Source organism: Anser cygnoides, chromosome 10 (assembly GCF_040182565.1).
Source record: "Anser cygnoides isolate HZ-2024a breed goose chromosome 10, Taihu_goose_T2T_genome, whole genome shotgun sequence".
NCBI lineage: Eukaryota > Metazoa > Chordata > Aves > Anseriformes > Anatidae > Anser > Anser cygnoides.
The window spans coordinates 5,104,933-5,130,755 of NC_089882.1; the positions used below are offsets into that span (position 1 = coordinate 5,104,933).

General features: G+C 37.5%; 1 protein-coding gene across 10 annotated transcripts in view; it reads right to left on the reverse strand.

The window, feature by feature from the left end:
• Positions 1 to 25,823, reverse strand: part of CNTN6 (contactin 6) — a 144,842-nt gene that overhangs the window by 59,009 nt on the left and 60,010 nt on the right. For 3 of the 10 annotated variants that reach the window (XM_048070532.2, XM_013182241.3, XM_048070529.2), the window contains exons 4-5: positions 20,926 to 21,101; positions 4,607 to 4,702 (exon numbers count right to left, since the gene is read on the reverse strand). In XM_048070532.2, the coding sequence (XP_047926489.2) occupies positions 4,607 to 4,702; positions 20,926 to 21,101 (272 nt within the window). Of the gene's footprint in view, positions 1 to 1,128; positions 1,280 to 1,398; positions 1,500 to 4,606; positions 4,703 to 11,640; positions 13,582 to 20,925; positions 21,102 to 25,823 lie in introns of those variants that run through there. The other 7 variants (XM_048070623.2, XM_048070647.2, XM_048070539.2 and 4 more) reach the window with 6 other exon arrangements.

The window sequence follows — 25,823 nt, forward strand, 5'->3', positions numbered from 1 at the left end:
ATGCCTTGGAGTGCACAGCACTGCCTTTACTTCAAAGGGCCTACATGTCAGTGAAAGGATAATTACAGCAACATAGACTTCATTATGCATATGACAGAGCATAGGTTTGTGGTGTTTTGCCCCCTTTTTTTATTAGTGCTGTTATCCTAGCTTTTTTAATTATTATTATTTATTTTTTTTCAGTGCAAAACATGCGACTGTGTGGTGTCCATCTCCCTCCACATCTCAGGGGGCCCAAGCTGTTAACCCCACCTCAGCTTCCAGTCAAGCACTGGGCAAGTCCTGGGCTCCAGCAGGCAGAAGAAGAGCATTGCCCACACCTGGCAGCTGTGAGCCCTTTCTCAGAGCACAGCTGGGAAAGAACAGCAGCTGATAATCACAGCTTACATACTAGGCTAGGGAATACAACATTTCAGTGCTTTTCTCAGCCCAAGCAAATTCAAGTCAATATTGCTGGTTCTGCAGGAGAAGAGCTCATTCAGACTGGTCTCAAGAAGGAGACACTCCCCCTCCCGCATGATCTGGCAGGGAAGGATTAAAGATTCACAGGAGCATGGAGAAAGAGGAGCAGAAAAGGACTCTAAACTAATGACCAAGGCACTCAGCTTCGTGAAGGGAAATATGCTTCAAACTACTGCTTTCAAATTATGCACGTTATCAGATGACTGTTTAATATAAAATGCAGAAGCAACATGAAGGAGTCAAAGACTCGTTCACATCATGTAGCCCTGCTTGTCCCCTCCTATCCTCTCCCTGTACCAGTTTCCTATGCCCTTCTGCTGGCTGAGGACTTGGTATATTCCCCCACTGAGCATGGCTATAGAGTTCTGACTTCCTTCAGAGCTGATTTGTTTCTTTTTATTTCAGCCCCACTGTAGTAACAGCAATACAAAAAAGCCTACAGAGTCAGCATCCCTGCTTCAAGCCCTGGCAGCTCTTATGCACAAGTAAATGCAAATATATGAGTGATCCTGCTGCTCCTAACAAGATTAGCAACTTTCTTAGAGCTCTGCAGGGAGCCAGCTTGAAGGAAACAGGCATTATATCAGACTTCACTTCTAACAAAATAAATGAATAACAGCCTACCCCACAGTCCTGTGTCAAGCATTACTATTTAGGCACCAGTACCTTAATCACAGTCAGGTCAAGCTCATACACAGCTACAGCAATGAGATCTTCTCCAGACTTCGTTCCTCCTCCTAGATGCTGTTCTCTACTTCCTAACTCTATACAAAGCACCTTTTTCTTTTAAGTAATAAAGCAATTGTATATACTGACTATACAGCATGTGTGTATACATATATATATTTAAAAAAAAAAAAAAAAAAAAAAAAAAAGCTGACCTAAGGAACCTCAGCTAGAGAAGAGACATTTCCTAGAGAGAGAAATACAGCTTACCTCCCCACCCTTACACTCCAGAGCCTCACTAACAAGCAGAGGAAATTCAGATGCTGAACTTTATAAGGTGTGTTAATGAGCCTCATAAATAACAACAGCGGCGGCTGAGGAGCAGCTGGTGCATAAATAGGCAAGGAGGGGCTGAGGGAGAAAATAGAGGGGCTGCACTGGGCTGGGTCAGGTGGTGGGAGGGAGCTTTGTGAGTGCTTTCAGCTAGCTAATTGCAGGGTTTTTTAATACAGTAATTGTACTTTGATATGCAAAAGATATTAAATAAATTTTTATGAGGTGTGATTTTTCTTTGCAGAAAGTATTTTTTGCAATATCAACATGGAGTAGACTTTCTTGTGGAGCTAGAAGCTTTAACAATTAAGGCCTAAAATTTTAGAGTAACCTTTCTAATCTTTTCTTACTTCTATCGCTTAAGTTTTAAATGGCTTCTTCACAATCAGGATATTTAAGTATTAGCAATGTAATACAAAAAGCTGGCTAGTCTAACGATATCTGTGAAGCCTGCAGGAAGCTTTACTTCTGTCTATCTGTGGGAAGTGGCTGGAGAGCTTGGGCTGCGTTGGGCTCTGCAACAAGAGCTGGGCTGCCTCTCTGCGGCTACCACAGGTGGTAGAAATACTTCTTGAGCTCTCATTCTACTTGCCTATTCTGAATTGGGGATGTCATATGGGAAAAGACTTAAGATAAAAACTTTTGGCTTCCTTAGACCCTTGTCTTTCTGTCTCCCAGTTTCTAGAAGAGACAACTATCCAACTTCCTAGGTTAGCAGGAAGGCGAGAGGCTTCGGCTATTGCTTCATGTTCCAGCAGCACTATAGTAATAATAACTGCACTAAACTACTGCCCCAGAGAGTTTTTTTTTTCTTTTTTTTCTCTTTTGTTTGGAAGAGTGAAAAAAGCCTCTTAGACCCAACCATTAGAGACACATTCCTGCTTCCTGTATGGAGTACATGGTTAGGGCTGGGCCTGTCGACCTGGGGAGACAAGCAGCTGGTGTCAGGGCCTGTAGCCATCTGCCGTGGCCCTTTGGGTGTTTTTCTGCCCAGTCAGTTAACCTCAGTTTCCACATAAATGTTGATACTAGTGAAAAGTCTGCACTGGTTATAGACTGCATCTGATAGGCTGGGTGGGAAACTCTTACAGGTATTTTTTTCCTCCTTGATAGAATAGTATACAACTTGTATTTTACTAATGTTAGTATTACAGGAAAGGCAGCTCTTTTCTTGTTGGTACAGTACATATTTCAAAATTTTAATAACTACTTCTTGCATTTGAAGTGCTTTACAGAACTCTTCTCAATGAACTCAGTAGAAGCTGTAGCTACTGTTAATAGTCCTTTTCCTGTAGAGATTAAGTCAGAGGCAAGGGCTTCAATTAAAAAAAAAAAAGAAAGAAAAAGAAAGAAATAATATACAATCCTTTATACAATTCTATAGAAATTTCCTAAGCATTCTGGTATAGTATACAACTTATCATAGTTCATACGATGTACTTCGTCCCCGTGGCATATAATTTTGGATCACAAACACAGTGTTTATGGATGACAGAAGAGCTCAGTTTCTGCTCTCTAGAGACTTATTTCAGATAATGTATTTTTCATGCCTATTGGTCAACAGCTCGCATCTCCAGCTTAAACATGGTGTCAGAGGATTTGTTCATAGATATAATTTTGTCAGTTCAATTAATCTGGAGTGAGCTCACTTGTTAACTATTAATTTGTTCTGAATGTTTTCTTCTCATTCCTGTTTGTCAAACCATAATTTTACCTGTCAGCAAGAGGAAGACACATAGCTTACTGACTCAAGGACGGATGTATTGTCTTTGTCCCATTGATACATTTCAGGAACTCTTTCAAGCTCTTTCTGCCTTTAAGGACCAGATTTCACTTTATCTCCTTGATTATATACCCCTTTCATACAGCTGTAAACAGTAAGTGAACTGACATTTCCTCTCTGTTCAAGACCTGGGGGCTTTAAATTGATTGATGGGTTTCTCTACCTCTTTGATATACTGCATCTTCTTTATAGATCACAATTTACCTTCTTCTCATGGGAATTTGTCTTATAACTGTTTCTTTAAGGAACTGAGGAAACACTGTGCTAGCACAGAGAATACTGCAGCTATTGTGGATGTGTAGTCACTCCTGCTGAAAACAGGACATTCTTCATCTCAGAACTGCTGATTCTTTCAGTCCAGAGTAAGACAATTTGGTAACAATGCTGTTGATGTTTTCCCCTTTAATGTACGTTTGCTTTTCCAGTGTGAAATTCCCAGTCATCTTTAGCTAGTTATTAGGAAACCATAGTTCTTTCTCTCAACTCAAAGGATAAGAAACAGTTTGAATCTGGGTCCCAACACTCACAAAAGATATTTCTGAATGCGTTGAACTTGCAAGAGTTGGTGGTGGTGGTGGGAAATCTCAAAAGATCATTCTCAAGAGCTTCTTGCTTACAGGAGGTGGAAAAAATGTTTAAAAATGACAATGTTCCAACATAGTGTACATGTGTTGCTCCAAAAAAAAAAAAAGATATTGGAGGCGCTAATACAGCTGTATAGGAGGAGCTACAGTGCCCCATGCTTAGGGATGTCTTACATGGAAAAAGTCTGAAACATGTAGGATGTTACATATAGGCCTCAAACAGCCTTACAGTTGAGCAGCAGTAGTAATGGTAACAGAAGCAAGACATACCCAAATCAATTCTCCAGAAAACCCCTTTTCTTTCTTTATCTGAAGCTTTGACTGGGACCTGAAGGCTCTCAGGCACCTTAACCAATTAGACCTCCTTTGTTCAAGAAGCTTACCTCTCCAGAAGTCCCTTCCAAACTAAATTTTTCTATGACTTTAAGATATCAGGAAGAAGAGGATCAATATTTAAGAACAATATCAATTTTCATGTCAATCTAATGCCAATCATGACAGACCTTTCTTTTCTCTGGTACTTTCTTTGCTTGTCACACACAAAGCAATGGCACGTTCTAGTACATCAAGTAACTGTAGAATAAAAAAAGGCCCCTTAAGAAGTTCAAACCCAAATGTTCCCTTAAAAAAAATGACATCTAAATTTGTTATAAACCTGTACGCTTCGTTCACAAATAAATTCTAGTGCTAATCAGGTGGGGAAGTGCATAGGCTTCTTCTGTTGAGCTGTAAGACTGATCTTTATTCAGATTGCACACAATTTAGCTATTCGTCATACCTCCATAGTGCGGTGGAGGACCACAGAGCAGAACCACTCCTTGTCCTTCTCTGACTGACACTGTACTTCTTGTCTTCATTTCAAAATTTTCAAGATCTTGCAAGAGAAGAAGAAAACAAAACTGTTATAACTTATCAGATTTATTCCTAACTATAGTCCAATCTATGCAATACTTCTAGATAACTCCAGAGCATATATATTCAATCATATAATAAAATCTCGGTATGTGAATTGACATACTATATGCAAAAATAGCTCATCCAACCTAGTATCTTGTCCTTTGGCAAAATAAATAAAATACCTATTTATAAAGCACTTATACCCCAACAAGTGAGTTTGTATTACAATCCGTCATTGCAAAGCTAGTGTATTATTTTGTCTTTTTCTAACATCCCATTTTATTAGTCTTAATCTGCAGGAATAGAGAAAAAAATGTGTTGTTTCCTTTTTTATAGCAATTAAAAGCAGGTGTGCACTTCTATGTACACAAATGATAATTAAACATTATCAGGACTCTCACAGTGTTTCAATTATGATAAAAGTATGTCATATTTTTAATGAGTCTGTTCTGTCCTAAAGCTGTTTGCAGTAAGTTGGCATGTTTTAATTGACTCGAATCAATTTTATCACTGGTTTTAAAGGGGAGAATGAGAATGCTTTCAATAGAAAATTGTGTTATGGCTTAGGGGATGTGTATAAAATGTTGATGCCTTGTCTCCCATAGGTGATTTTTATGGCTATAATTTTTTATTTATTTATTTTTTACTGAATCTAACACAGTGTTTTCTGCTTTCTCACATTTCACTAAAATGTGGATGTCTTTCTCAGTCTCATTTCTTTTAAATAATGATTCAGTTACAAGGCACGCCATAATGTACTTTAATTATTTTTTGATCCAGTTCTCACACTAATGAGAAAACTTATTACTTTTGTCAGAACACTTTGGGAAATACATTCAAAATATGTTTTAATAAAATAAACAATATCAGCTTCATTTTAAAACTCTTGATATCAATGTGGTGTGCTGCCTACCTTAAGCCTGTTTTATTTACCTTGCTACAAATTCTTGTTTCATGCAATTGTTCCATTTTTCATCAGCTGAGCAACTACCTGATCCAGAGTTCAATAGAAAGAAACAGTTCTCGTTGGTCAAAGCAATAATGATTACTACCTGTACAGGCTCAGCTCTTTATGTCAATATATCAATTTTCTCCCCCTTAGTTGAACTTTACAGAGCTAATTTTTCTTTTCCTCCTCTTCATCTCCTCTATATTGGTCTCCTATGAAGACATTGTCTACTCAGAGGTGACTGAATTGAATTAGGCAGCCGTAGCACCTCCTCACACTGTCATAGCCACAATAGATGGTACCTGTCGATACACAGGGAAAGTGTTTTAAACTCTGATGTTCTTTTAATTGCCTGCCAGCTAGATCTCTGCCTTGCAGTCTGGATTGTCCAAGAGGAAAAAAAAAATATATATATATATATATATTAGTTTTATTCCATTCTTTAATACTAATGGGCGGGGGGATGGGGGGGAGAGCAATGGTGGATGGATGTAATATGACTTAATAGCCAGAGTTTTGATTCATATGTAAAAGGTCCTTACTTGTCCAATCTATGTGTGGATTTATTACTTGTTCTGAAAATTCAGTCTGAGAAAATTAATCAGCTCTCTTCTTTTTCTTTCCTTTTGGTTAAATGGTTTCTAAGGAGGAAAAGACCATCACAAAACGTGTGGAAAGTTGGTCCCTGGGCCAAATGTCAAGGAATCACCTTGGCTGGCTGGACCAAGGCATGTCTACTGTGGGAGAAGGCACCAGCTCCATGTGGAAGAAGACACTCAAATTTTCCAATGTATTACATTAAATAAAAAAAAAAAAAATGGAAAAATGCAAAACGTGCAGACCTTTTAATTTAGATTCTAACAACAAAAATAATCACGCTTCCCATTCCTATCTAATATATATATATATTTGCTAATTTTTTGCTAATACAACACAGATCGTGCAGTTCCTAAGAAAGGAAAAAAAATGGGGGGAGGGAGGTGGGGAAAAAAGGAAGTCCATCGCGACAGTAGCAAATGTTTTCATGACAGTTCAGAATTTACTGTAGAATGCTTTATTCTGAAATTGGAATAGATTCTGGAAAGTAATAAGTATCTGGTAGCAATTCTTAGTTTAATGTCACAATATGTCATCGTATCATTTTATTCATTTAAGAAACTTTGTCACCTGTCCATGTTCCTCCATTAAAATAACAGCAATTATTCATGTTTTAAGTACTGAAAAACTAGAAGTACTTGATGTATGGGTTGCATTATTTTATAGTTAGTAGGACGACTTTTGATTACATGTGGGGAAAATTTGGACATTGTCTTTTTAATCTACACAGTATTAAATTCTGTATGCAGGAGTCTGCTTTCATAGCACATTTATGGTTCAGTTAAACAAAGCAACTCAGCTTTTCCTAGTGCTGGAGAGATTTTCATCCTGTTGTGCTTACAAGTGAATCACAGGTATGGAAAAATAGATACGGAGGCTGATCATTTAATCTATTCATCTGTCCTATGACAGGTACAAGTGTACATATATCCTTCCTAAGAGATACTTATTTAACCTGTTTTTAAAGACCCTTAGGGACAGACATTTCCTTTAGACAGACCATTCCAGTGCTTGACTCTGGACTTCATACTGCATCTTTAAGCAACTCCCACCTCCTGAGATTTAATAGATCTCAACAGGAATGATCTTTCTTCATTTAAGTGTGGTTGGATTTGATAGATAATTGTATAAAATGAATGTACTAAGTGTCTCTTGGATAAAGATTAATTGCATAATAATAATAAAAAATCTCTGAAAGAACAAAACAAAGTAAAATGAGTAAAAATCATTATGGGAGTCATTCTTATTTTGTTCTTCAACTTTAAGGGACCTGTTTTCAGGCAGGCTACATCTCCCATAAAATACTATGACAACTCATTCAGAAGAGATTCAATAATGAGTAACAGAATTGTCTGTCTTCAGTATGTAGCCTGGGATGATAAACAGAGGAATGGTGTGGACCATCAAGAATAATGTTTCTTTTGGCTGGAAGCAGTCTTTTTGCCCAAAAGATTTTTGCTTCCATTTCTCCTCCTCAGTGTGTGTCTGTATTTCCAGTGATTAATTGCAACCTAAAATGTGTTAAGTGTAAAAAAGAACTTGAAAATGAATATAAATGTAATAGCTCACTCTGCTCTTGTTACTCTGAATATCTGGCTGCTTCTCAAAACCACATCTTTTTGTCCCGAGAAGGCATTTACACCAACAGAGCAAACCCAGTCCATCCTCCCTGTTCCTGTTACCTAGCATAACTTCATAACATAACATGACATAACCTAATAAAGCATAATGTTGCTTGTCAAAAAGAGTTTCAAAAGATAGCTTAGATCAGGTGTTTGGCTCACAGTTAGATTGCTAATATGCATTTAGGAATAGTATGACTATTTAACAGATGGTATATTTGCTAACTTCAGTGTTTCTGCAGAGATCTATAAATAAATTATCACCTAGTTCCTCCATAATTCCCCCTATTCTTTGTCTGTATTTGTCCCACTTTATGAGTGTCCTCATGCTGCCCTGCTCTATCAGCTACAAGTTTCAACAAAAAAACTTTTTTCACCACCATACACGTTATCAGATTACTGTTGGTATAGCACAATTAATCAGCTGGATGTGATAATGAGGTCACGTAGGCTAAGAAAAATGCTCAGGTGAACAAGTGATTCTCCACAGTGAAGAGTGAAAATATATGGACTCAGCTGTGTGTGGCAAGAAGTCATCATCTGCAGCTGGGAACATTTGCAGACCTAAGCAAGAAAGATATGTGCTCAGAGCAAGCAAAACATCTGGTATTTTGTGGAAACTGAATCAGAGAATGACAAGGCTTTTTCTGGTGTGAGAATATTTGAGGTGGAGGCGTGCAGCTCCTCACCAGGAGTGAATGCAGGAATGGGGAGGAGTAATGGGCCAGAGCTTTTTTCAGCTGGTGTAAGTCATTAGTACCCCACTGAGGTCAAGGAAATTATGCTGATTTATGCAAGCGGAGGGTATGGCTTGCAAGTCTTCGTTGTAGATATTCAATTACAATAAAAACAGAAGGTGGAAAGAGTGGCACTTGGGTGAGGATGACCATCACTTTATCTGTAGTGAGTGCTGAGCTGCCGATGAGAGAAGACAACCAAACATAGATACGGGTGTGGTGTTTACCTGAAGTGATGGATGCTGATCTTTGGAAACATGTACCAATGTTACAGATAAACATAAATATTTCTTGCCAAATTACTTCTGTTAACTAATAGGTTCAGAGGTTCAGCCACACCTGAAAAGTATGAGTTGTTTGTTTTTCTTTTTAAAGCTTAGCACTGACATACACTGAGATAGTTGTTGCTCATATAATGAATGTATAAATTTTCTAATTTCTCTCCTCCCTCTGCCCCCCAGCTATTATCCACACACCTGTAGGTTTTTTGTTTTTGTTTTTTTTTTTTTTCTTCTAAACATAAAACTGCCTTAAAAGTGTTGGAGGGGTACATTCAACTTGCACAACAGCATGTGTGAAAACATGAACAGTTTTCTGGGATTAGTGAATTACTTTTTAAAAATGAAAGTGTACCAAGGGAACAAAAAAGTAATCATAAGTAACAACTCATTCATTTCAACCTCCTGATCGTGTGTTTCAAATTCCTTAATCTGTTCAAGAATAGCTGTAGCACTTCCAAACCAGTTTGCTTTAAGAATGAGCATAGGACATCTCTGCATTACTGAACAGCAAACAAGGAAGCTGGGATATTTTAATATATGAAATTGTTACAGACAATTAGAGAAAGTCCAATTTGTCACCTTGCATAATTACTAACAGTTCATCTGCATTAATGTAATTTCATGGTTTCTTGAATTTTTGATTTTTTTCATAAATGTTTTGTCATTACATAATCCCAAATATTATAATTGTAATTACTTGTTATTGAAATGTGCAATGAATGCAAAGACACTAGATGTAAGAGCACTTTAGAAATTAGCTATGCTCCTGAGGACAAATCAATAAACCTCTTCACATTTCTGTGGGGCTATGTCAAATTGTGATATATCGCATTTGCTCCTGTTTCTTTTGCTTCTCTTATTGGATATGATATATTGCAATATGATCAGTGTTACTGGATGTGATATATCAAGATAGAAATTCTCTTGCAGCAAAATGTGATAAAAATTACAACCTCAGCAGTTTTTAAAAGCAGCTCATTGTTATGATTTGCTATAAGCATTTCTAACACCTGTGTTATGGGCTGACAATTAGTTACCTTCACATTCACTTGACTGTAATGAATTAGGGGATCCTTTGGTAGTTCTTGGCTTGAACTCCATGCCTGATTCAGGGGTATAAGGTGTGCTACAGATGCAAATAGAAACAGTAGATCCTTATTGGATCCTTCAAATTATCTAAAAATTCTAGGATATCCCATACTTAGATTTTGCTTTTTTTTTTTTTTCTTTTTTCTTTCACATACATTCAGTTAAAAATACTTTTCAATACAGACTGTGCACATGGCCAACAGTTTGTGATTGTCTGTTTCAGATCACTGTGGAAGACCTCCTGTTCATCCAGCCATGTCTCTTGTCTCTACTCAGTATTGTACTGAACTGCTTGTTAGGAGATTAGTATAAATCTCTTAGCTTGGTTACCAATAAGGTGTGCTATGGAAATATCTTTCTCCAAATACCTCCCAAAGGACTGGCTAATCTCACTTTCTTCAACTTTCCTTAGAAAGTAAACTCTTTTGTCAGCTTTCAGAATTGTACCAAACTTGCTAAACAAATCCTCTAACAGTTCCTTTGTCTTGATAATAGTGTCGATACTATTAATCATTTCCCTTTACCATCTAATCTCAATTTTTAAAATGTTCTAATTGATTTTCTGTGAATTCAATTCTAAGATTAAGAGCGGTGTTATCTCTAATTAAGGTGTCTGAAAGCTGCTTAGCATTTCCCATTTCCTGATTTTTAAATACTTTCATTTTCCACTAAACACCTAATGAGTTCTTCTGCCCCTTCCCTGTTTGAACTGTGTGTCAGCCTCCTCTTTGCCAGTACTGTAGCATCTCAGGGGCTGTAGGACTTGAAGGTGTTTCAGCTGGGTGAGCCTTGGGAACACCTGAATGTCTCCTTTGACCAGGACAGGTTAAAAATGAGCTGTGCTTCTTGTTTTGCTTTAGTTGAGTACCTGTGGTGAACACTGCATCCCATCCTGGTTAAAAGAGAAAGTTGCTGTCTCCTTTCCCCCAAAAGAGGCCAGGAGAGCCTGGCTCCCTGACAGAGCAGCCTGCAAAACCCCGAACGAAATGCACAATATCCATGTCTTGTCCTTTTCCAAAGCTGCACAATCAACCGAAGACCTTCATCAAGGCTCCTTTATTTAGTTAAATTGCTTTGGAGCTTCTAAGGGGAGCGGACCTGTAATTTACACATTAGGATGCACGCTGTCCCCAGGTCTTCAATTCAGCTTAAATGGTATGAATAGCCAATTCAGGCACTAATTTTCAAGGTGGGGAACAATAATTTCTGCCATGGCCTGATTGTCTTTTTCAATTAAAGAGTGAAAATGCCCTTTACAAAGTAATATCAAGCTTCTCTAGAGGAAAAAATGGAAGGTCACAATTAAATTAAAGAGGGGGGAGGCGGAATCCTGACTTGGTTTTTGTTCGTGTACCAAGAAACCAGTGCAAAGGAACATATGCTATGAAGCTGTATTGCTGGTCTACATCTTCTTTTTGTTATTCTTCCCCTCTTAGAGAGTCAGCAGCATAAAATATTAAAGATTTGTTTTGAACTGAACATAGGAATTGCACCGAGCAGCAAGTATTAATGCAGCCTTAGGGTTCTTAGCCTAAACTCCATCTGCAGGCCAGAGGCAGATCTGAGGATCTGACCCTCTCAAAGGGAGGGGGACAAAAGAAATACATTTTTAATATTTTATTCCTGAACAGTTTACTCACTTGTCACGGCAGACTTCATTTGTCACCTGTCATCACAGAGTCACTTCACAGTCTGCACGAGTTTTCTCCAGATTGGAGTGTTCTTAAAAGCAGATTTCTCTCTCCTGTCTAAATCTCACAGGCCAGATTTATCCCTACCAGAGCTGCGCGGATGTGACTGATTTACCTCAGAGATGGCCTTGGCCACGTGTCAAACCACCTCTTGGCAGAGGTGCTAACTCTTATCCAAAATTGGCTTCTTTTATTTGTGCTTGCCCCACACAGACCTGGTTTCCCCTCGTTACCTTGCCCCTTTCCATGGGCCAGCAGCCAAGCCCCAGGCCTGCGGAGAGGCCTAGGGTCCTGCTGTGTGCTTCCACCCAAGCCCCCCACAGTCCCGCTTTGGGATATTCGTTTATTTTATAACATTTTCTATTAGCAAGCTAAAAATTTGTGCTCATAATACATACAATAAGAAAAACTGGCAAGGAAAAGGGCTCTATGCACTACTGAAAGAGTGTAACGAGCATGCCCGTGCATACTTCAGCCCTTCCCAAACTCCTGCCCAGCCCCTCAGAGACCTTGATCCAGCACAGAATTACTTCTTGCAGAATTACTTCGGGTCCCTGATTTACTTTGCTGTCCCCAGACAGCACTGCTTTATCTCACTCATTCCTGCTGCAAAGACTTCCTCTGAACAGGAATTTCAAGATTTACCTGAGTGGTTGATGTAAAGGATATTTGAATGTGAGTCTTCTAAGTGGGTTTTCAGGTGTGGTGCACGTTGTTATTATTTTTTCCTCATTAACATTTAGAAATGAAGATTTACAGCTCAGTGCTTTCTCTGTACCAGATGTGGTTTGTCTATTGAGCAAGGTGTCTGTGGCCTTATTCCTTCACACCTTATAAAGTACCAGTGACACAGACTATTTCTCCTCCTTGAGCACAAGCTACGGAATAGAGAAGTTTGCCTTATACCTTAAAGCTTTTCTGCTAAACAGGATCAACCTTCGCTGCAAAAATAACTAATAAATTAATTTCAATACTTTTAATTCAAAGGAGTGAGTCATTTATTACAAATAATTTAACTCATTTTCTTTTTTTCCCCTCACAAGCTTCCATCTCTAATTTTTTTTTTTTTTTTTTTTTTGTCAGACCAATGAATGAGGAAGCTGATGTGCATGTTAAGGACATTTCATTCAATAACTTATTGAAATTTAAGTCATATTGTCTTTCATGAAAGTATGACAGATAAAAGAAAATCACCTAGACTGAAACTACACCTGTTTTTATCCTTCAAAAATATTAAGTTTTATGAATCAGAATCTAGCAGCTTTGGGAGCTGTAGATGCTTTGTTACCTACCATATCTCAATCACATATATTGCTTTTCCAATACAACTTGCAGTGTGTTGATTTAGGATAAACACTTTTATAGGAACTACAGAATAGTAAGTAACATATAACTAAAAGATAATCTTCAAATACTTATGCATTCCCTATTACTCCTTTATCTGACTAGCTTACTGCCTGTGATGCCCCTTACAACATCTCTGTAATGTACGTCTCCATTTTATAGATAAAGAATTCTTGTCTGAACGGAGTGAAAGCCTGGTATAGTCTAAGCATAACAGCTTAAGCAACTAAAAATTCGTCACTAGTGCAATTCAACCTGATGGAATGAAAGCTTTAACAAAGTGTGCAGATACAGCATAGCCTTGAACTGGCTTGAACCATTTTATGGTGGTTAAATTTTCGGAGAGAGGAAAAAACAGCTTGGGTCTCTGGTGCTGCTTGGTCTGGTGTGACATTAAATAAAAGCAGAATGTTGCAGCCATCAGCTCTAGTTCATATGCTTAACAAGAAAGAGGAGGCTGTGACTGCATTTGATGTCGATTCCCATTAGATAAGATCTGAAAACAGAGTGGACTCAAACCTTTAGGGAATGATGGAGGAAATAAAACCCCTTTATAGAATCAGTTTGGGTTGGAAGGGACCTTAAAGATCATCTAATTCCAACCCCCTGCCACGCCTGTTACGTAGACATAACCATATCTTCTGGGTTTAAGATTTCAAGCTGTTTTTTCTGTCTTCAGGAACATCTGGATGTTTACGTAGTCCTATTCTTTTAGTAACTTTAAAATAGAAATGCTATTGTCATGCTGCCTCGTACTGTCAGCAAGCAGGGGAACCTGTCCAAGGTTCCTGCTTCATCACTGCTGGATGCTGGTTGATGGCTCCCACTTTTCTTTGAGCCTGTGAGAGTTTGTATGCATACAGACTTCTGTGAAGAAATAAATACTAGAAATTTCAACAGGCAGACAAACAGATGAGTTGAACATAGTGAGCTCTTGCATCGTTTTGGTCTCTGTGCAAGTAAGCTGCACCACTTAGAGTCGATTCCCTGCAAATCTTTTACTTCAAGAAGCCTTGAAGGAAACACAATGCCTAAATTCAAGGTGGCTGACACTTTACAGTGAAGCATAGCAGGATCTCATAATGTTTGTTTTTTTTTCCTAATTTTGTGCAGAAGAAATGTGAAGCGGGGGGGGGGGGAAGAAAATAAAAAAAATAAAAAGCCTGAAGCTTCCATAGAGAGCATCCATTAAGGCTCTTGATGTAGACCATGGGGAGCTGCTGGAAAGTGCTGGAGCACTAGCACAACGTGTCCATAGCAGTCAGAGCTGATAAATTAAAATTCAGTATCTTTTTACTCCAGGCTGAACTCTGACAAAATATGGGCTTTATTTCCAAGTAATAAACTGAATTATTGGTATATTTACTATAATTCATTTTATTCAGAAACTTGCGCTCAACCTGCCCGTACACAGGGAGAGGTAGGTGCTGTTGTGGCAGCTACGTTGGATTGTTTATCTGTGGTAAAGAGCCCAGAAGGTAATTTTGACCTCTAAGCCTATTTAGTGACACGAGGAGAGATGGCGGCAGCATTTCCATCCTCCAGACAAGTTGTGTTTTGCTCTCACTGGCTCACAGGAAGACGCAGACTGCAGGGTGTTGCCAGGATCATCAGGAGGGCTGTGCAGGGCCTGCGCCGTTCTCTGCCTGATGCTCCACTCATCCACAGGTCGTGATGTGCTTCTGCATTATGTGTAAGGAAACCCCTTCAAGAAAGACGGTGGCCTTAAACTATTACCTTGTATTTGTAGGCTATAAAATGATATGAAATAGAGGCAGGTCTGTGATTTTATCTGAGGTGTCCCTATAGAGGATAAGGGATACATAGTGCATCAGGGAAAACTTGCTCTTCAGTTAGCAATTTGCCATCCCTGCATCACTTGTCAATACTAAATTGAGAAGCTTATAACTCCTTTTGGGAAGGACAGAAGTTGCAGTGTTCACTCTTTCAATACAAGCTGCTAGCCAGCCTGCTCGGTACGCTGGCCCGCATGCAGTGATGAATTAACAATCAGTTTAAAGACCAAGAGAACTTTACTCAAGGTGGTAGTTACAACATCTTGCACACCTTTTAATCAAATACAATTGTTACAGGGGGATTTCTGGACACACACAGTGACACAATACAACCAATGCAGAAGAGTATGTGCCATTTAGACTAAAATTCATGCTTGCCCAGACTTTGCAAATTCAGACTATCTGATCTGATTTAAGTGTATTGATTTTTCCATTTTCTGTTTCAAAGCATATGCTACAAGTAAAAAGGGTTATGACATTTTGAGGCATGCTGTATTGCTTTGTGATGTTTGTGTAATTTGTGTGCAGTCAAAGGTAAATAACATGATGAAGTAATCAGATGAAAAGTGGGCTTTCATGCTAGCTGAGCATCTCACAGACAGTCACTCTAAAAGGGCTTTGCAAATGCCTCCGACTGTCATGATCTAGTAAAGACTAAATGGGCTTGATTGCTTTTAATCTTTCTCCTAAAATGGTTAAATACTAATGATGGATTATTATTTTTCTTTTCAGAATGGAATAACTCTGTCCAGGAGGAATTATTGCCTCTTCAACTTGTTATTTCAGCAAAACTGTGTCTTTTGTCTATCTGACAAAAAGCACTCGAGAGAACTTCGGAGCTTCAGATTTCTTCCAAGTGCTCTAGCACTGCCAGTCTCAACCACACTGCCCTGAGCACCTTGTCACTGGCCAAGAGGAGAGAGGATGTACATGTTTAAAAAATGCTACTGTAAAAAAACACCAAGCAAAAACCCCTGACCACCCCCAATGGAGACTATGAGAATATGGTTGCAGCCCAAAAATGCCAAGGAAAAATCCTTCCTTGTGGTTAGCCTGTAGCACTGTGGAAAAAATTTAAATAAAAGTGGTCTCATGTCCTCTGTGGTTCAGGACAAAATGACTAATTCTATTAATTAATTTAATTTGTTATCATTGTTTCTCAGAATCCATGTTTAATTAAGGGGACCCAAGGTCTGAGAAGCTGCAATCGCCACAACTGATGACCAATAAAGGTAGAACAGTTGGGCTAAGAATCTCATTTAAGATCCCCAGCTACCAAAATGTTTTCAATAAATACTGAATTGTCTGGGTTTATGCCTGGAATAGTTATGGATTAGGTTCACATAAGATTCTTTTTCATGGTGGAGTACTTTTTTTTCTAGTTTGTTTAATTGCACTTCTTATTGCTGCTATGTATCTGTTAATGTCTCTACTATAGACATGTATGAGAACTACAAGAGTTAGTAACCAGCCTGGACAGTCTGTTTTACTGCAGCTAGTTATGGGGATTTCCCTCAAGACCGATTGTTTACATACAGTTACTTTTACTTTAAACTAATTAAATAATTAAAACAAATCCCCTGTGTGCTTGGGATAGTGTTCTGGCTGAAGCAGTATTTAAGCAGTTTTCTATAACAGCTTTTTTTTTTTGTTTTTTTAAAGGCTTTTTAAATGCAATTTAGATGATCTGCATTAATAAAAATAGATTTATGCAGAACACCTCATCAATATGCATGTATATACATCTTGGTGTCATGGAATAGGAGAAATCCCAGTTTTATGTATCCAAATGCTCCTTTAAACCTGATTTTTTTTTTCTTCCACTAATTTTGAATGTGGCTGTGATCCTGCTGTCTCCGCCTCTGGCCCAGAGCCACTGTGTTCGTGCCTGGTGACGTGGGGAGTTGTCTATGACCTTTCTTCTACGTAGAGTTGAAGGACTACCATGAGCTAATGCTGTCGATAACAAACGTAGGGATGGGGGAGGCACTGTGTGGGTGGTGGGCTGTGACTTGGGAGCAAAGCTCAGCGCTCACGCCTGGGGGAGAACCCCACTTCTGTGACAGGCTCTGGCTTCACCGGCTGGGATCTGACACCACTGCTTTTTAACCGGGCTGAAGATCCAGATCAGCAGCTCGAGTTCTTGCAGAACATGTGTTAGCTTTTCAAAATGTACTGCTTGCTGAGTAGCCAGAGACGCACAGGATTTATAGGGAGCTTTCAACTTTATTTATGACAAAACAAACCTTCACCGGGAAGTACGAATAACATAGGGCTGCCATCCTATGTTTCCTGCTAATGCATTTTATGTGCTCTTGCTCTGCTCTCTCTCACTGATGCTGTCTCTCATTTTCAGTCTGTAGCTTTAATAATCTATGCCACTTCCTTCTGTACAATATTCCTCCTGCAGCTTTCATTTGACAGCTCTGTTTTTAATAGAGGATAAGCATGAAACTCCAGCAGAATCTGCAGACATATTTCTAATCTCATACAGCATTTATTTTGCTACTCGGAGAACTCACTATCTTGAACAAAGGAAAAAGTATTTTTCACATATTGAGATGTACAGTAGGTTTTCATAGGTATAATTAATTCAAATTCCACTCAAAGTTACCCTGTAGTAAGAAGACAAATACACATGCACCCCGTTACTCAGATAATAGGCTTGATTCAATTATTTATCACGGAGACTGCAATAACATGCCAGTCCCATTCAAGGAAGAGTCCCATTTTGTTAGGTATTGAATGGAAGTGTCATAACCTCAACATGCCCGCCTACCTGGATTTTAAGATACAGCTTGAAGTACGGGGTTAAACAAAGTAGTAAATTAGGTGGCAACATGAAAATAAGAAACAAGAAAATGTTAACTGTGAAATAACTGTTTCAAGGTAGTTTGTTCCACTGTCCTTATCAGGTCATTATAGAATTTGCCATGCACTGTGCTTTTTTCTCTGGTAAGGCAAGTTAAGACTCATAGTTTCATAGTGATACCATTGAGCTGAAGCATTTTCCTTTGTATTTTTGTTTGCAAATGTAAATGGCAAGTTTCAATTTGTCTGTCCTATCTCTTTTATCTAGGAAAGGATATAAACTCATATTGCTGGCAATGGAAAAATAGTACACTTTTTGTAAAATGGAATATATTTACCACTATATGGTTGCTGTTAAGAGCTAGAGGATTAAAGCAAGATGATAGCTGTAGGTTTTTCTGCTGTTGTGGACAAATGAGACCTGACCTTGTTGCAAACTGTTCCCTGCAGTAACTTTGGGAAGTGTCTTTGTGGGGATATGAAGCCTAAGTAAAGGAACTGTTTGATATTTAGCCCATTTTGATTGTTCTATATTGGCATGAGACATTGAGCTATTAGGGAGTCAAGTGTTTCAGAGGGAATGCTTTACCAGCACAGAGTATTGAAGATCTAGTCTTTAACATCTGAAAATACTTAATGCCATTGACAAAGTCCATTTTCTGGCAAACAGTTTCTCTAGTTGCTAAGAGTCATCAGATGAATGACATTGGAATATGCTTTGCCTCAGGATGGCCAGAAATCATATGTGATTTCTTTCAGATTTGCATGTCTTAGTGGAGATCCCTGTCCACCGAGATCTGGCTGTTGCCAGAAGGCTTTGGAGAGCCTCCTTGCTCTCCGTGTAAAGGTGCACCCCCGTGTTTAGAGCCTTAGTAACCTCAGTCTCACGAAGCTTTTTAAAGGCTATAAAACTGCTGGTCCAACTGTAAAAAATATATATATATAATAATAAAAAAATAATAAAATAAAATGAAATAAAATGCTTGATTAGTTCCTCTTTGGAAAAAAGGGCTAGATGTGCATTTGTGGCTGTACAGGCAAGCATGGACCAACATCCTGAGAGAGGAATGTCCATACCACTGAGGCTTTTCCCTGTAACCTTTCTTTCCCTTCTTTTATTCTTTCAGCTTTCTCCAAACCTTTATCCTTGCAAAGAGTTAAAAGAAGACAATTTTCCATTTATGAACCAGTTATAGGCAGAAGTAAACATGAGAAAACCATGGGAAGGAAGGGAAATTAGATATTGCTCAAAACATCACTGGCTAGAAGAACTGTTTATGGCCCTAAGAGCTGGTATGCCTGGGTGGTTCTCAGCTGGGAGAGACGTGATTGGTAAACCAAAGTGCTTCCAGGATCTTGAGTCAGGGTTAGACTTTTCCAGAAAAAGATGAAATTATTGAGTAATCTGACATGCTGAACAATCACTGGAGCCTTTTCATCTTCTGTCTTTCACAGATAATCCTTAAAAAAAAAAAAATTCTTTTCTTTTACTTTTCTTATACCTCCTTCGAGTTTTCATTTGAAGGTGTTCCTTTTCTTTAAGTCTTTTCCCGAATCCCATCTTGGCCTTTCTTGCTTCCTTGTGGATTACAGATTCCATAGATAATTATGAGTCCATCTATTCTTGCTTCTTTCTAAAATGGCATTTGTTCTGTCACTGAATAATTTTTTATCTCCAAGTCCTGAAAAAATTTCCCATACAGAAAAAGTGGCTTGCAGAAATGTTTCAGAAAAAGTGAAAAAATAATTAATCAAAAATTTTAGTTTCCATTTGACCAGCTCCTGGGATCCTCTCTTTGAGAAATTCAGAATAAAACATTATTAAATGAGATACTAGTGATACACCTTTTGATCCACTCCACTAAAAGAGAGTCTGTGAACCATCATGACCTCTAATGTCTCCTTGGTGTAACCCCTGTGACATGAGATTTGCTATGAGAAATGGAACAAGATTAATTATTAATACATTTGCTGGTGTCTGAAATAGCGACACAAGGTTGGCTTTAGACATATGTTTTATTAATGAGGTTGAAAACAATTGCTTTCTCCCAGCAACAGACAGCTCAGACTTTTATATCGAAGAAAATGGAATGGAAATAATACTTGTTTTTTTTTGTTGGTGGTGGGTTCTCTTCTCTTCTCTTCTCTTCTCTTCTCTTCTCTTCTCTTCTCTTCTCTTCTCTTCTCTTCTCTTCTCTTCTCTTCTCTTCTCTTCTCTTCTCTTCTCTTCTCTTCTCTTCTCTTCTCTTCTCTTCTCTTCTCTTCTCTTCTCTTCTCTTCTCTTCTCTTCTCTTCTCTTCTCTTCTCTTCTCTTCTCTTCTCTTCTCTTCTCTTCTCTTCTCTTCTCTTCTCTTCTCTTCTCTTCTCTTCTCTTCTCTTCTCTTCTCTTCTCTTCTCTTCTCTTCTCTTCTCTTCTCTTCTCTTCTCTTCTCTTCTCTTCTCTTCTCTTCTCTTCTCTTCTCTTCTCTTCTCTTCTTTTCTTCTCTTCTTTCTTCTTTTCTTTCTTTCTTTCTTTCTTTCTTTCTTTCTTTCTTTCTTTCTTTCTTTCTTTCTTTCTTTCTTTCTTTCTTTCTTTCTTTCTTTCTTTCTTTCGTTTGTTTCCTCAGGGCATCCACACAACTCAGTCACCACATACAAATATTGTGAAGAAGGTTGTGAAACTGTGAAGAAGTGAAATGGAGAGCAAACCTAAAATAAGATTTAAACTGGCGCAAGACAGCAAATGGGCTTTATCCAATTGAGCTGAAATATGAAACACTTCAGAGCCATAGAAGCATCATTTTGCACTCTGTAAGGAAAGAGACTGTTTTTTGCTCCGTTAATGTAACAAAATGTCAGTGTGGCAATTGGGGGTACAAAACTTTTATGACTCTGCTGCATATCATTATGTTATGGAAAATGGAAAGACTAACTTTTTGACATGTTCCTCCCGACAATTGTAACTACCTGCTATGTAGCAAAGAAAACACTGTCTTAAAAAGAAGAAACACCTTTATTAAGTGAAAATAATTACATTCATCTTCCTTTACCTTTCAATTTTCTGAAAGTTTTTCTTGCTCCTGAGGGCTAGCAATCTTCAGATGTCTGGTTATTTTATTAATATTTACTAGGAATGTTGTTTTTTTTTAAAGAAAAAAAAGAAAAAAAGAATAAGCACTGCTGAAGTGAGCCAAACCTTTTGAACAGAATCATCAATGGAGCTTTAATTATTCAGTATATTACCATTCATTTGCAGAATTAATCAGAAAATAATGCTCTAATAAATATGATCTTCCCAACTTACATGCAAATTGAAGCTTTGCCTTCCTGCTCAGAATTGTTCCAAATGAATTTGTGGCCAAACACTGGTATGTTCCCATATCCTGTTTTTTATGTGGGTTATTGATTGCCAAGCTGCCTCCAACCAACCTGTAGTGATAACTCATGGTAAGATCAATATCTGTGCCATTTTGCTTCCACCTTTGAGGGGAAAAAAATCAAATTATGCTTATAATTTACAGATCCTATTCATATTTATCTTAAATAGCGTGCTGTAACATACCTGTAACGATAAAAATGTAGTTAAATATCACAAAATTATATCATTTTTCACACAAGACTGCTTCTTATATCAATTTTGATGATATCAATAATTCTGTTCTTTGAAAAATCTTTACTGCTTTTATGCTAGTCACCAGTGTTCACCAAATGTCTAGAAAAAGTAATTATAACTTATTCATACAAACTAAGTTATCCATCCAACTGGGAATACAGCGTATTTCTTGACTGAAGCTACCTTATTTTTTATAATATAAATGGTATCCAAATGTGTTTTACAGTCCTTACAAATGATGTCAGAAATTTAGTTACAGAAATGATGTGGCAATATAAATCAGGAAGGATTATACTTCAAAGGACAGAAGGAAGCAGGGAAAGATTTTTTTGTACAGCAAGTTTAAGCCTGGTAGTTTAATGATGAAAATGCTGCTTTTTTGAAGCACGATTTGTCTCTGTTAGTCTGTTAAGTAAAAAACAGATTGTATCTGCAGCATTACACAGCTATTTACAGATGTCAAAGTTTCCATTTCAAAGAAAATAATTATTATCAGTTTTGATTAGGATAATTTTGTGGCTTTACCATTAGTCACATAAGGGTGGAATTTTCATTGCCCACATGAGGCCCAAAGGAAAAATGAAGGTCCTCAGTCACTGACATCTACAAGCTTTGGGCATGTTTATGCCACAATTTACACTGCTAGCAATCCTAAAGCTACATAACCAAGGTTGGTTTTTTTTTGTTGTTGTTTTTTTTTTTTCTCCTAATTTCATACCACCACCATCTCTTCAGCCTGTATAATTTCTGTTGACCTACATGAGCACGATGCTGACCCCTCCACAAGATGCAAAGACCACAGAAGAGTCCTCTAAAGAGGAGAATTGTCTCCTTGTTAGCTAACTGAAGGATCATAGCATTTAAAAAAAAAAAAAAAAAGTATATTTCTTCTTATGTGCAGAGATGAACTATGAACTTACTGACAGGGATGGAAGTGTAGCAGACTAGTTTGAACAGTTAAGAACTTGAGGCAAACTTGCACCATAACTACAGTCCTGGAAGATTGGACCTGGATATACAGCACAATACTTTACTTCAGACACCCAGAGACATTTCTCTTACATGGTCAGACTGTGCAGGTAGTTGCTCTTTCAGAAGGAGATTTTCAAATAGTGCTGTGAAATGCAATCTTGTGTTCCAAGGGAAATCTTGACAAATTTGTTCAGAGGAAACAAAGATCCTGACCTTTTAAGGGGGCACTTGTTTTCAAGGATGAAAAATGACTGATTAAAATATGGAATCAATTGAATTCTGTGAACAAATTCTAGTAAGATTAAATAATTTATCTGGTTCGGCCAATCTCTGCCTCCTCTTTCATGAAGACATTAACACTAAGAAATTTAGAAGCAGCAGTAGACCATCACTAACTCTTTCTACCCATTGCAGTTGGTTTTTGACCCTTGTGCACCCCTGTTCTATTCCTTTGTTATGTTTTCCTGTTGTTGGTCTAGGTTTTTGCAGTTGTTTTGGTTTCTTTCACATTTTTTTTTTCTCCCCAAGATAAGAAAAATCATAGCCAGTGCTCCTCAATGAGCCTTTTCTATGAAGCGGTGGTCTGTGTCAGTGCCAGCATTTTGCCATATTTCAGAATTTACATACAGTGTATACTCTCTAGACCTTTCAATTTTCTAATATAGGATATTCTGGTATTTAGTTTGCCATTTCTCTTTAATTTCAGAATCAATCACTGAAATAACTACTGTCATCATTACAAGGCTCCCAATTAAGCTCTATAATTGTTTTTCAAAACAAATGCAAAGTTGTTGGCTTAGTTGCTGCAAATGAATTCTTCACAGTATCCCTGTAATCATTCTAATCACCACGGTGCAATGATTATTAAACTGTGCATATAGATCAGGGGTTCATCTCCTGGTGTGGGCTTTTTCCTAATTAATATGTTTACATCACTAAAAGAATAGAATTAATGAATTCATGTGATAGACAATGATTTAATGACTTTGTGTGTTCTGCAGTATGCTGTCTAAAACACAGAAATCTTTGAAGAGCTCATTAAAGAAAATTTTAACATGTTAAGGCATGGATTGCCTACATATTTACTTGAAATTCTTCATTCGACCGTTGATTCTGATGATGAATTCAATAGTTCCCAATAAATGTAACACTTCTCAAATCACATTAAAATGTCTAAACATTAAAAACAAAACAAACAAACAAACAAAACCCCAAACTATCTGTTCTATAAATTAATAGAATAGTTTATCTTGTTCTTTTTGCTTTAAAATCTTTTTCTATAGAACACCAGTCATAAAGTATTCCTAATAAATTCCTCACTGAATTAAAAGCTTTGGAAGCTTATACGTGGGAAGTCGCCAGTCCTATTGAGATTTAAAGATCCCAGGCAATAGGTGGTCTGTTTTCTCTTGTCCTCTCTTAAAATTTTCACTGCCAATTTATTCCGTTATACTTTGCCTATATATTTGAATATAATGGCATAAAAACATTCTTCCAAGCCACTGGATTATGTTAAATATTTGATACTGGACTTATTGGGAACTTACTTCTAGTAAACACTGCAGTCAAATCATTTCAGCTCCACTTATGTAAGAATAAATATGATTTCCTAATACTTATACTATTGTGATTTGCTATTCAAATCATCTTTGTCTCCAAGCAGAAAAGGAGGAGTAGAATTTGTTAATGAACATGAATATGTGACTAATGTGTATTTACAATGCAACTGCAATTTATGGAATCTGTCTTTGGGGTAACATAAAACAATTGTGAAAAAAAATAATAATATAATGAACATCTATTGTGTTTTCAAACTGAAAAAATATTGACCTAGCTAAAGACGGTCAAAGAAGGCAAAAGCACATAACACTCATAAAAATGGTGAAATATTAGAAATATTTGCAGATAACAAATATTCTTGAGACTTGTATGAGAAATATCAATATGCTTAATTTCACATATATTGATTATCAAGCTGTATGCCCAGAAATATCTCTGGTGTTTAAATTTCCCTTGTTCTCTCTGAGTATAATTTCTTCTAGGCCATGATCCAGGTGCTACCACCTACATACTGACCCGTGTTCAAGTAAATGCAGCAGAGCTGAAGACAGTCCTCAGCCTGGAATGCTGCTTTGTAGGAAAAACATATGGGCACAAGACATCCAACTTGCAATCCAGGGCTTTACTACAAAATAACAGGTGAACACAGAGCTAATACTGAACTTCAGAGTACGAAATTTGTTTCAATGAGATAAATTTGGTTACCTGTGATCTCTGACATTTCGGTAGGAAAGAAAATCTTTTTTTTTGACGTAAGATTATGTTTTCTGAGAAATGAATAATTAACCAGGAAATTTGTAATCACATCTGTAAGGGTACTGTACAATGCTATGGAATGGCCAAGTAGCTATAATTAAGTGAGTCCCATTTCTATGATTAATGAATCTGGAAAAGAGTAATGTTCTATAGGAACTCTTTAGAAAAAGGAAGCTTTTTATTTCAGAAGATGTGATTGTTTTGGAAATGAAATGTCAAGGTGCATCAGTTTTAGTATATTAAAAAAAAAAAAAGTAGGCATGTTGAAGAAATTAAGGAATTAGTAAAAGATTTCGCTGAGACAACATGCAAATATTCAAATGCAATATTTCATTAATCTGTTTTGCTTGCCTTTAAATGAAGATACATTTAGGACTAATAAAATTTCCTGCTGAAAGAGAAGTGCTTTCGCCAGCTCTACATGTAAAATTCTGGAAGTATGACAAAGCATGCATGGCTGTGTCATGGTTTTGTATCAAAGTCATCATAGATGGAAGTTCTTACTTGTTTCCTTCCCTAATTTTGAACTACTTTTTGTATGATACAGAGGAGAGGAGTTTTTCCTTTCTCACAATATCCCAGAAAATGTAAGCCACTGGAAGGAAGAAAATTTTCTTTCATCAAAACAAAACAAACAAGATAAAATGAGCAATGTTTGATTGGTTTGAACCACCCCATAAATTTCTTCTGATCATTCTGCATGGTTGTTTTGAGCAGATCAATAAAAACTGATATCTAAATCAGATTTTTATTGAGGCGGAAATCCCCCTTTGATAGAGTAATCTCTATGGGGATTGTTAATTCAGATCCTTCAGATTATTATTTTAATGCTTAGTGGAGCTCTACTTAAAAGAAGAAATATTTACCTAAGGCTGATTGACACTTGGGAGGCATAGCTCATTCTCTCCTTAAGAACAATGGAGTGATAATTTCCAACCTGATCATTTCAAGTAGAATTCTCACTGGTACAAATAAGGGAGAGGCAAGCACAGCAGGGGTTTTTGGAAATTAAGAAGGATCATCAAGAATAGAACTTAATAAAGGAAAATCCCTCTACATGGGCTTAAAAGACTCTGCTTGTTGTTTTCCTTCATTTTTCCAAATAAAGAGAGTTTCTACAATAAGCAAGCAATGACCAAGATCCCTGGAGTATGAGGATCTCGAGAGTCTTGACTTTGAAAGGCACATGTGAAGTGAGGTAGGACCAATCTCCAGACTGACTGTCTCACTTACACTGCCCTGTTTTCTTACAGAATTCCACCATAACTGAATTTTAGAATTAGCTGTACTTCTCCTCAATG